Raw genomic sequence first — 12,152 nt, forward strand, 5'->3', positions numbered from 1 at the left:
TGGGCAACTTACTTAACCTCTCTGAGCTTTTAGTTACCTTCTCTGAAAATTCAGATGACAATAGAATTTACCTATCTGCCAGAAGGGATTCGGGATTATGATGCGGGCAAAAAGCTGGGTATAGCACTTAGCATAGTAAGAATAATAAATGTTAATTGTTGCTGTCGCTGTTGTTATTATTTCAGAAGACTTAGTGATGCTTGTAAAGCTCTTTGATAGGATGAGCAATTACACAAAAAGTTCCAAGAAAAGCCTCAGACAAGACAGGACCCCTGAGCAGCTGAGCCACCAAGCCAAGAGAAGAGCATTGCCAAGTGGTGACCATATGTTGGAGACTTTCAACAGAAAAAGAAGAAGAAGAAGAAGAAGAATACACATTCAGACATCATAACTTCACTCAGGGAGAATACTGGAGGCTGCCAGGTGGTAGTTGGAGACAGGACGCATGGTCAGATCTGTCAGGCTCTAAGCACTGCTCTTTCCAATCCTCTAGGCAGGGAAATGACAGAAGCAAAAGCTTAGCAGTAGAAAAGGCACGGGATGTTCTCCCTGGCAAAAGCCCTAGTCAGGCTTTGATGATTCCACTTCTTAAAATGCAACACGGGAGCAAGCAGTGTAGGTCAGTGGTAAAGCATTTGTCTAGCATGTGTGAGACCCTGGGTTTAGTCCCCAGTGCCACAAAAAAAAATAAATAAATAAATAAAAATAAATAAATAAATAAACTGGCTACCAGAACTTCAGGTCAAGGTTAAATTTCGTAGCTCGGCACAAGAAGACCTAGAATAAATGTTCTAACCCAAGAGGGTCATGGATGCCCTGGAGAAAACAATAAAATATTGTTAATCCACTCTATGAAAATACTGGTACATTCAAAATCTCAGGGTTTTGTGGACACCTCCCCCCCCATGAGATTCTGGTAACCCACACACCCCCATGACAGGGAGGCTTGCCCTTGCTCATCCCAGCCTGCATTCCACAGTTTTACCCCTAGAAGTACCAGCTCCCTGTGGGCAAAGGCCCTGTCTGTTGTGTTCACTGCCTGGGTATCCACAGCTCCTGGTACCTAATAAGCTCTCAGTGAGCACATATACAACCAAAGGTCCATCCAGCTGGTTTGACACCTCCCTATCTTTGCACCTGCTACTCCTTCTTGATGGAATGACAGATTCTCCTTTTCATTTCTAATATATTCATCCTTCACAATTCAGCTCAAGTTTCATATCTGTATGGAAGCTGTGTGACCTCCTACGCTGTGTTAGGGGCCTTGCCCAAATGATCCCCCCAAACACTGTGCTGACCTCCATTGAAGCCCACACAGACATCTACAAGGAAGTTCTGTTCCTTCCTCCCTTTCCCCATCACATGAGGTATCAATTTCTCGGAGGCAGGAATGACCACATTATAGGTAATTTGTATTCCTGCTGCCTACCACAGGACCTGGCATGTAAAACACCCAGGGTAAACATTTGTTGAATACATGAAAAGGGAGTAGTGAGAAATTAAGCTGAAAAGGTAGGCTAGGGCCACCTTGGAATGACCTCTGTGAGGTCAAGGACTTCCAGTGCTGTGAAGAAGGTGATGGGAACTCCTGGATTTTTGGCAGATTTTTGGTGTGTTTTGTTTTGTTTTTTCCTAATAAATGGGATAGATATGGTCAAGTTCATGTGTTTAATGATGGAGGACATATTGGAAAGGAGAATCAAAGCAATTAGGAGGCCACTGAAACAGTTCAGATTTTAAAAAACAGGGAAGCAAAGGAAGAGAACTAAGATATACTTCTATACCCAAATTAATAGGATTTATCAACCTCTTTCTTCCTCTAGCTCCAAAAATAAAACTCCCTTCCTAGACTATTTTCCTGATACTGGCCATAGCTTAAGTAAAGCAGTGTTATCCCATTGGATCTCATGTGGGCTCCTGGCTAGACTACTCCACAGCTTACTGGACAAGAGCACTGGCTCAAGAGTCAGGTGGGATCTAAATCTTGGCTCTGCAACTGATAAATTGTGGATTTTGCCCAAGTCACTTATCTCCTGAGCTTCATTCTGCTTTTTTAAGTGCTGAAAATAATAGTACCTGATTGAATTCATTCTGTGAGAAGCTATTTAGCCTTAAAAATACGTACTATAAACTTTGCATGAGGAATGTCAAAAAACTTACATAGCCGATTTAAAACACCAACTTGGCATATCCTATTTGTATAGTTAAACATAGACTTACCATTGTAACCCAGTAATTCCTCTCCTAGATATATACCCAAGAGAACTGAGAACATAGGTCAACACAAAAGCTCTTACACAGTGTTCAGAGCCATATTATTCATAATAGTCAAAAGCACAAACAAACCAATTATCCATTAACTGATGGAGAAATGAAATGTGGAATACCCATACAATATGATGTTATCCAACTATAAAAAGGAATGAAGTATGGATATAAGCTACAACATAGGTGAACCTTGAAAATTATGCTAAGTGAAAGAAGCCAGATATAGAAAGCCACATACAATTGCATTTATAAAATGCCCAGAAAAGGCAAATCCATAGAGACAGAAAATAGATTAGTGGTTGTGAGAAACTACAGGAGGGGAAATGGGGAATGACTACTAATGGTTATGGGATTTCTTCTTGTGGCAATAAATGTTGTGTAGTTAGATAATGGTGATGGTTGTACAGCTTTGTGAATATGCTAAGATATACTGGATCATATACTTTAAAATTTAGAGAGAATTTTTTTGGTATGTGAATTATATCTCAATTAAAAAAATTCATATACATCTTCATATACATCAAGAACTAGAGATTGGATGGTGAAGAAGACATATAAGCCCTATCATTAGAGAACAGCCAGTGGGACAGAGGCATAAATGAGTCAAATAGTTACACATTGAGTGTAATTTCATCTACAGGAAGTGCCATGGAGGATAAAGATACACTGCTGTGGGAACATATCATGGGTGGGAGTTGATCTAGATGGGAGAGGGTGGTCATGGGGAAGTCTAAGGGTGATTGATGTGTATGCTGTGATCTGAAAATAGCTTTCTGGGGTAGTGTCAGTAGGATTTATCAACCCCCAAGAGGAAGAAACAGTACATGAACTGTCCTACACCAGGAGGACACCTGAGGTTTTGGGAGGTAGATGAGGACCAGCATGGATGACCCACATGGGATGAGGGAGAATGTAGCACAATCTTCTAAGACCACAGGCATGCTCAGTAATCTCGAGTGACCAAAATTGACCTTCCTCCCCAACAACTTGCTTCTCCTCCATTGTTGCTTGGGTCAGTAAAAGCACCATCTCTCCCAGGGCTTAAGCTACCAAACTGGAATCATCCCAGACTTTGCTGTCTCCTTCTCCATAGCCAACTTGCCTGCGAGCCTGTGGCTCCTACCTTCTGAAGACCCACACCTCCTTACATAGCCCTCCCAGGCTCCCTCACTCCCCCACCCGAGTCCACAGCTCTGGACTGGACTTCTTGCCATCCTTCCAACATGGCTTTCCCAGTTCCACCCCTGCACATGACCAACTATCCAGTGGGCATAGTCTACTAGAAATGCAGATTTGATTGGGTCATTTCCCTTGAGATGCTTCTCATGATCCTTAAGGAAATGACATTTGAGGACCCTTCTCATGACAGACTTCAATAACAGCCCCTGAGTCCTGTGTCATCTGAGTCACCTGCTGCACGCAGCCCTCCTTTTTAGTCTCTTTCCTGTGTTTGTTCTCACCATGGTAACCTGCTTCCTGCTCATTAATGCTCCATGTTCTCTCTCACCTCAAGCTCTTCTTGGGCTGGAACATTCCCCTGCTCTGGCCTCACTAAGCAATCCTTCAGACTTTTTTTTTTCCCCCAGTACTAGAGATCATACCCAGGACCTTGAGTATGCTAGACAAGCACTCTGCCGCTGAGCTACATCCCCAGTGTTGTTTAAATAGTTTTTACTGTGAAAGGGTTTTGGAGTGTTTCCCAGGCTGGCCTTGAACTTGTGATTCTCCTGCCTTAGCCTCCAGAAAAGCTGAGATTATAGGTTTGCGTCCTGGTACCCAGCCCTTCAGATCTTGACTTAATGGTCACTTCCTTTTAGTGCCTGATTGCAAGGACAATAACTTGTTTGATAGATCCCTTTGCTTTGTGACCTATATAACAACTGACTTTCCCCTTTAACAAAACTCATCAATCTGTGTCTGTTTCCTTTGATGGACTATATGGCTCAGAGTCAAGTGTCTGTACCCACCTTCTTCATACTACACTCCCACCCAATACCCCTTTCCTAGCAAATTCCTACCCATCCTTCGAAACACTGATCACTTTCTGTAAGGCAGCCTTCCCTGAGCACCTAGGCTAGAGGGTGCACGAACCTTCTTTTATATAGCTCCACACTCCCTAAACATCTTTTTTAACACTTATCACAGAAAGCACCTGTTTTTAACACGTCTCCCATTCTAATTTTTTAAAATCTTGTTTCTTCTTTGTCTCAGCACCTAAAACAATACTTGTCTCAAGACTCCTCTCAGGTCAGCCCATAAAAGCTTTTATGAAAATCTCTATAATTGCATGAAAAATCCTACATGCGTTGGGAAAATGGTTCACAGTTTTTTAAAGGGTTTTGTTGTTGTTTGTGTTGTTTTGATACTGGGGATTAAACCTAAGGGCACTTAACCACTAAGCCACATACTCAGCCCTTTTTAGTTTTTTTTGTTTTGAGACAGGATCAAAAGTTGCTTAGGGCCTTGCTAAATTACTGAGGCTGGCCTCAAATTTCCTCCTGTTTCCGTCTCCAAAGTCACAGGGATTACAAGCATGCCCCACTTTGCCAGCTTTTTAATTGTCTAAAACCTGAAAGGTTATGAAGCTTTCCCCAAATGCTGAAGGAGCTATCTTCCTTTCAGAACAGTACTGCTCACCCAGACTTCTATGTGAAACCATATATATATATATTTTTCTTTCTCCAAGAGAGCAAGGATCTTTATCTATTTTGTTTATTGATGCATCCCAAGTGCCTAGAATGGTACCTGGCACATTCTAGGTATAGGTGTGAAATGACCAGTCTTGGTCAATTGCATCAGTTGTGTATTCGTTATCTATACATGTATTTATTATCCATTGCTGAGTAACAAATGACCCCAAAACATGTTGTCTTAAAACAACATTATCCCAGTTTCTGTAGGTCAGGAGATAGGGTGCAGCTTAGGTGGATCGGCTGCAGGGTCTCTTACACACTGCAAAGTGTAGGCCAGGAATGCAGTCTTCTGAAAGCTTGGCAGGGGAAGGATCTGCGTCCACACTCACTTACATGGTGGATGATTCAGATCCTTGCTGGCTGTTGGCTGGAGGCTGCCCTTGGTTCCTAACCACATGGGCCTCTTCACAGGTCAGTTCACAGCATGGAAATAAGCTTAACTTCATCAGAGTAAGCAAGAGGAAGGGAAGAAAAGAGAAAGACAGGGAGAGGCACTACTAGACATTGCAATCTTCTGTAACTTAACCTTGGAGTTAGCGTCCCACCAGTAACTTAACTTTGGATTGGTATCCCCTCATTTTTGCCAGTTCTGTTTATTAGAAGCAAGTCTGAAGGTATAGTACATACTCAAGGGAGGTTCCAGTGATCTTTCAAGCTGCCTATTACAGATATTTAACATGTTTTCTCATGTAGCATCCAGTTCATCTCAACACCCAGAGCTAAAGACCCAGACCAGATGCCTGCAAGTCAAGCAGATGATGAGAAGGACAGAAGAAATTAGTGGTGGTAGGTTTGGTGAATGGCCAAGCCTCTTCCCATCCTACAGACTGCTGCCAACCAGGAATGCAGGTTGACTTACTGTCAGATCCTTTTTTTTTTTTTTTTTTGTACTGAGATTGAACCCAGGGACATTTTATCACTGAGCTAAATACCCAATCCTTTTTATTTTTTGAAACAAGGTCTCACTTAGTTGCTGAAGCTGGACTCAAACTTGTGATCCCCCTGCCTCAGCCTCCCAAATTGCTGGGATTACAGGCATGCACCACTGTGCCTAGCTTCATCTAACTTTTTGAAAAACACCGAATTGCAGATTTTTATGAGACATTTCCTGATATTTAAAATTGATAATCAAGCAAAAACACATTTGAGGATTAAGTTTATTACTCTTTCCTAGGCAGAAAGGGCCTAATCCATTTTTCTTACTCCCTTTAAGTGTGAACTCCATTTCTCCTTTTCTCCACCCCAGCCAGCACTCTTGCACACTGGGGACAGGGTCTAGCTAACTCACTTTGGACATTTTGCCATAGCATCCTGCATGTAGCAGGCCAATAACAAATATTGTTAAACAAAATGTGAAACTGCAGACATATTTCCCACTAGGGACCATTGCCCTCAATCCTAAGGTAATGGTTAAAGTGGTCTCTGGTGTCTAAATTGGAACCCCAGCTCTGCTACCTGCTTGCTGCATGACTTAGGCAAGTTACTAACCCTTGATTCTCAAGCTTCTTTATCTGTAAAATGAGAATACTCACACCTACCTCACACAGCTGTGGTTAAGATTAATTGGAATTATGTACTTAAGGGACTTAGCACAGAGCTTAGTGTGCTATTGCAACTCAATAAACTAAGCCATTCTTCCATCATCCCTTCCCTCCTCACTGCCTCCTTGCCACGTCTCCCTTTAATCCATTACCTACCATCACCTACCACTTATCTGCCTGGCTGATAGTGAGAGTGAGCCTCTAAAATGCAGATGTCATTGTCACTGAAGGGTTTAATTCCTTCAACTCTTTGCTGATGCTCTTAGTAGGAAAAAATCCAAATTCCCCTTAACATAGTTAGGCTCTTTAGGAACTGTACCTCCTAGCCCTCAAGGCCTGTCTCTCAGCTCCACCTCTCTTCACACTCAACATCCCAGCCTTGCTGTGGCTTGCTTCCTCAGTACAAGTACTCCCCATTTCTGCTGCTTCAAAGCCTTCGCAAGTGCTATTACTCAGTGGAAACCTCTTTTCCACACTTCTATCTGTTCCAGCTATGCATGGAGAATTCTTGCCATTCCTGGATAAACTTGAGGTCAGGTACAGTTTTGCCTCACCACTGTCCCTTTCTTCCAAGTATGACACTAGCAGAGAACAAGTGATAAACATTTATGGAACTGTCCAAGGCAGGCAGACCTGTGAGCAGACAGTGCCACCTGTTGGCCCACACTGTACTGCAGTACCTGGAAAGGAGCCTTAACATTCTGCCTATGCCTAAGGCAAGACAATGGTTTTGAGTTTTACAGGGGTCCATCTGGGGTCTCCACCTCCTGCCAAACTTAGCAATGAAAAGAGCTACTATTGAATACATAAACCACTAAGTCCCAAATTTTCAATTTTACAAATATTTCAACACAGGTACATTAAAATAGGCTAATATTTGTTAGTTTGTTTTTTTAAGTTTCACATCGGGGACAATGAGACAAAATGGGTTAGTATAAGGTATGCACTTTTCAAAGTGTTTTAGTTATTAATGGTTAAATTTGATGACCACCCAGTTAGGCATCTCAATACTTTTATTAGGGGGTTAAGTGAGGCAGTTAAATGCCCACTCAAGATCATACAGCTAGAAAATCTGTGAGGACTCAAACCCAGTCAGTCTGGCCTGAACCTGCACTTATAAGCCCAAAATTCACTGCCTCTATTCTCTCCTTTACTCCATCTCCAATAACCTACTTCCATCCCAGACATCTCCACCATGAAGACCCACTCTGATGGTACTGCTACAGGTGCCACGGGGTCAACCAAAATCCCACCTGGCACAACGCACATGTCTAAAAGCTGTACAGTCCTCTAAGGGGACTCCTCAGACAGGATGTAAGCTTGCTGTACTCCACCAAGTAAGACAGCACATGAAGCATAAACCCTGGCCTCCACAATATTGCTCTACCTGCATGACCTGCAAGCAGCCACCTCTCTGAACCTCCATTTCTCAATAAGGCCTTTAGCCCAGACAGGTGGATTAGCTTGGATATTGTATGAAGGGTGAGGAGCAGAGTCTGACTCAGGTGAACACTGAATGACAGTGGCTGTTACTCAGTCTCTGCCTGGATTCCCATGAAGCTGGGTCCCTCAACTTGACATTGCCCTCTATCAAATCCCATCTACTTTTCACACTCTCCTTTACATCTTTTCTTTCTATCATTTGTGGAAATGCCTGCTTTTCTCCACTTAATTTCAAATTTTTAAAAAATGTTTAGTTAGTGCTTCCTACACCCGAGTCATTATGCTATTGTCAGCAAAGCATTTAATATGTTTTTCTCATATTAACTCACTTAATCTCCACAATAGCTCTCTGATCATCCCCATTTTACAGATGGGAAAGCTAAAGCCCAGAGAAATGTCACATTCAGGGTCACACAGCCAGAGACAGATCCCAGGTGCAAATCTAAGCTATCTTAACTGTTCATACTTTTTTTGTGTGTGTTATGCATGCAGGGCAGGCACTCTACCAACTGAGCTATATCCCCAGCCTTTAACTGTTCACACTGTTAAAACACTATCTTGGACTCCCTCTGCTGGTAGAGGCTGTGTTTGATTTTTTTAATTTCCAAACACTAAGCATACTGCTTTAAACATAGTAGGTGTCAACAAACTTGCTTTAATATACATATATATATATACACATACACACAAACATACACAAGTCACATACCAGTGTGACAACTATCCCTTCCACAAGACAGTTCTACCACACCCAGGGCTCCTGGAGATGCTCCAGAGAAAGCCTAGGCCTGGCAGTCTTCACTCGACACCCAATAGGGGCATTTTTATTAAACAAATGGGAGGAGCAAGGTGCACCCCAGGTGTATATTGTCTGAGGACCTCATGCAGGACCAGAGCTCTGCTGCACTCTCTTCATCAGCTCTTCATCCTGCATAGACAACTCTGTCAACTTTTTGCCCATCCGTTCATGGATATCCAGGTACTTGGAGACACATCGATCCAGGCATACAGACTCGCCCTTGGACAGTTCTGCTTCCTTATAGTGGGGAGGCACGCACTTCCGGTGGCAGGCACTGGTCATTCTGGGGAGAGAGAAGGATAAAGTCCAGCAAGCAGCATCCTGTGACATCCCAGGAACCCACAGTCATTCCAACCCTGTATACTGATTTCATCTCCCCCAAGAAAACAGTGTGAATCCTCATTTTGCACTTCAAACATCTTGGAGAGTTTTCAGAGAGTAGGAACCTCCTTTGAGCCCAGACACAATGACTATTTGTTGAATGCTGGATGTATAACAAGCCTCATGCTAAGAGCTTTACATAGATTCTTTTTATGCAATCCTTCTGATACTTCTGTGAGATAGGCACATCATTATCCTCATATTACAGATGAGGAAATTAAGGCACAGAGAGACTCAGTAATTTGTTGAGGATCACATAGAACTAGGCAGTCTGACTTCACAGTTTACATCTAAAAATCATTCTGCTGGACGTGGTGGCACACGCCTGTAATCCCAGTAGCTCGGGAGGCTGAGGCAAGAGGATCACTAGTTCAAAGTCAGCCTCAGCAACTTAGCGAGGCCCTAAACAACTTAGCAAGACCTGTCTCAAAAAAAAAAGTTAGGGATGGGGCTCAGTGGTTAAGCATCCCTGGGTTCAATCCCTGGTACCTACCCCCCAAATCATTCTAATCTATAACTTCCAAAACCAAATCAAACAATTCAGAGAACTTGAGCTGATAAAAGTAGCAAATATGTGATTGTTTCCTGTTTGGGCTTGATGCAAAGGCCCTTTGTATTTAGTGTTTTTAATGTCTCTATGAGGTGGGTACTATTATATGTCTATTTTATAGATAAGGAAATGTTTATCAAATAGTATAATCCCTGGTGGAGCCAGGACTATTCCCAGATTTGCCAAATCATTGAGAGCACCAATTGTGGAGTCATACTGACGTACTAGACCTGACACTGCTACTGACTTGCGTGGGCCCTAATGAAGTTTTTAACTTGTAGAAGGCTCAATTTCCTCTTCTTAAAATGGGACTAATAAAATTAACCCACTGGATTATTTTAAGAATTAAAAAAAGATAATGCAGCTGCATGCAGTAGAGTATGCCTATAATCCCAGTGAAGCCAGAGACTGAAGCAGGAGGATCTCAATTTCAAGACTATCCTGGGCAACCTAGACTCTGGCCCAAAATAAAATATAAAAAGGGCTAGGGATGTAGTTCAGTGTTAAAGTGCCTTCGTGTTCAATCCCTAGTACCACCAAAGGGAAAAACAAAAAGATAATGCATATAAAAAGCTTGACAAATGCCTGACAGAGTAAATATTAACTACTAAAGGAAATGCTTAACTGTTCTTTTTTTTTTTTTTTTGGTACCAGGGATTGAACCCAGAGGAGCTTAACCACTGAGCCACATCCCCAGCCCTTTTTTATATTTTATTTAGAGATAGGGCCTCGCTAAGTTGCTGAGGCTGGCTTTGAACTTGCAATCCTTCTGCCTCAGCCTCCTGAGCTACTTGGGACCACAGGTGTGTGCCACCACACCCGGCCTTAACTGTTCTTGAAAACTAACCAGAGACTCTTAGAGCTTCTCTTCTTGCTCTTGCTCCTTCATGCCAGTTCCATCCCAACCAAACTCCCAAGTCCTTGTAGTGACTCTATATTGCATCTACATTAGTACCAAATATGGGGTGGGGATGGGGAAGGCAGGCCTCAAGGTTCCCCACAGTGAGGGGAACGCATCTGTTAGAAGACATCCACCTCTGCCTTCGTGAAGGGTGATCAGGGCTAATTTTCCAACACAGGTTAGCGCAGAGAGGCTCTCCTTACCTGTTGTACATGTCCGCCATCATCTCCACCTCCAGCTCAGCTGCCAGCTGTTGGGCCCTAAGCGGATCCATCTCGGCCCAGCACCGTGCAGGGAACCTCCTCCTGGTTTTCTAGTCCTAGGAGCAGCCATCAGCTTCAGCACCGACCCACTCCCGTTCACCCTCCCTCCCAGGGGCTAGCGGACTCCGAGGAATCACAGGGCGTGGGACCGACAGGAGCCAACGAGCTTTAACCATCCCTCTCCCAGAAGTGGGGGAAAAAGCCCTAAAGGGTCAGTGCCTAGCCCAAGGTCACTCAGGATGTCATTGAAGGTCCTGGAAAACGAGCCCCCGAGCCCTGAACCCTGTCCCTGAGGTCACCCTTATCCGGGAAAAGATCGAGACACCGGAGGAACACAAAAACCGCGGGTCCCAACCTCTAGGGCCCTGGAAATTGGACTCGACGCTGAAAACGAGGTGCTGCGGACCCCGGTCCAACGGCTACATTTCCGAAATGGCGATGCCATTACCTCAGAAACCATGAGGTCAAAGGCCACGACTCACTCACCACAGATTGGTGCGAGACACAGTGCCCACCGTGTCGCCAATTTAAGCAAATACTAGAAACTTGCCGGGTGCCCAAATAGATCACGGCGGAAGCACGTGGACCACTTCCGGGAGAGAAGTCCCGCCTCCTCTTTGATCCGGAAAGAAATACCACTGAGGCGCTGCTGGGAAATCCTCTACCATAGAGAGGGAGCTGCCGGCTGGCCGAGGGGGAAGGCGACTTTCAAATGCTAGAGGGGATGCCTACGTACCATAGAGGGGTGTCGGGTGTGCAGAGCGCCTGCAGCCTGATTAGACTTCAAGACTCGTGGGGTCATCCCCGGGAAGTTTGAGCGTGTTTGGTGTAGGGATGGGGCTGGCGATCCAAGTCAGCGACCTTCACACCCACCTGCGCGTAAGTCATGCGTGAAGGTGAAAGAACACCCCCAAACCGCGGCCCTTTGTTTCTGTAGCACCTTGAAACTACCTGGGACTCTTAAAACAAAACAAAACAAAACTCGATTCCCATCTGGGCACTGCGGCGCCCGCCGGTAACGGTAACAGCTCTAGAGGCTGAGGCTGGGAGACCTCAAGTTCTAGGCGGGCCTGCGGAACTTAGCAAGATCCTGTCTCAAAAGTTAAAAAGTTAAAAGAAAAAAAGGGTGCGAGGCTGGGAATGTAGCAACGTGGCAAAGCCCCCCAGTGTGGAAGAAAAACTAACTGAGATGCAGATCCCGCCCCACAAGTTACCAATTAAATAAGAATCTCTGAGGTATCAGCAAATTTTCAAATTCTCCGGACTCGGGAGGCTGAGCTGGAGGATCACAAGGGAGGCCAGCAAATTAGCGA

General features: G+C 44.1%; 1 protein-coding gene across 3 annotated transcripts; it reads right to left on the bottom strand.

Annotated features, from left to right (window-relative positions):
• Positions 1-8,580: 8,580 nt before the first annotated feature.
• Positions 8,581-11,467, bottom strand: Timm10 (translocase of inner mitochondrial membrane 10). Of its 3 annotated transcripts, none has more exons than XM_015477946.2 (3): positions 11,326-11,467; positions 10,780-10,895; positions 8,581-9,027 (listed from the first exon to the last, which is right to left on the bottom strand). In XM_015477946.2, exons 2-3 carry the CDS (start codon positions 10,848-10,850, stop codon positions 8,826-8,828), a joined length of 273 nt encoding a protein of 90 aa, XP_015333432.1. In that variant the 5' UTR covers positions 10,851-10,895; positions 11,326-11,467; the 3' UTR covers positions 8,581-8,825. The 3 variants fall into 3 exon arrangements, with proteins under 3 accessions (XP_015333432.1, XP_015333434.1, XP_015333433.1); XM_015477948.2 differs by having other exon boundaries at positions 11,288-11,430; XM_015477947.2 differs by lacking the exon at positions 11,326-11,467 and adding an exon at positions 11,195-11,216.
• Positions 11,468-12,152: the final 685 nt, after the last annotated feature.

Source organism: Marmota marmota, unplaced genomic scaffold (assembly GCF_001458135.2).
Source record: "Marmota marmota marmota unplaced genomic scaffold, marMar, whole genome shotgun sequence".
Lineage (NCBI taxonomy): Eukaryota > Metazoa > Chordata > Mammalia > Rodentia > Sciuridae > Marmota > Marmota marmota.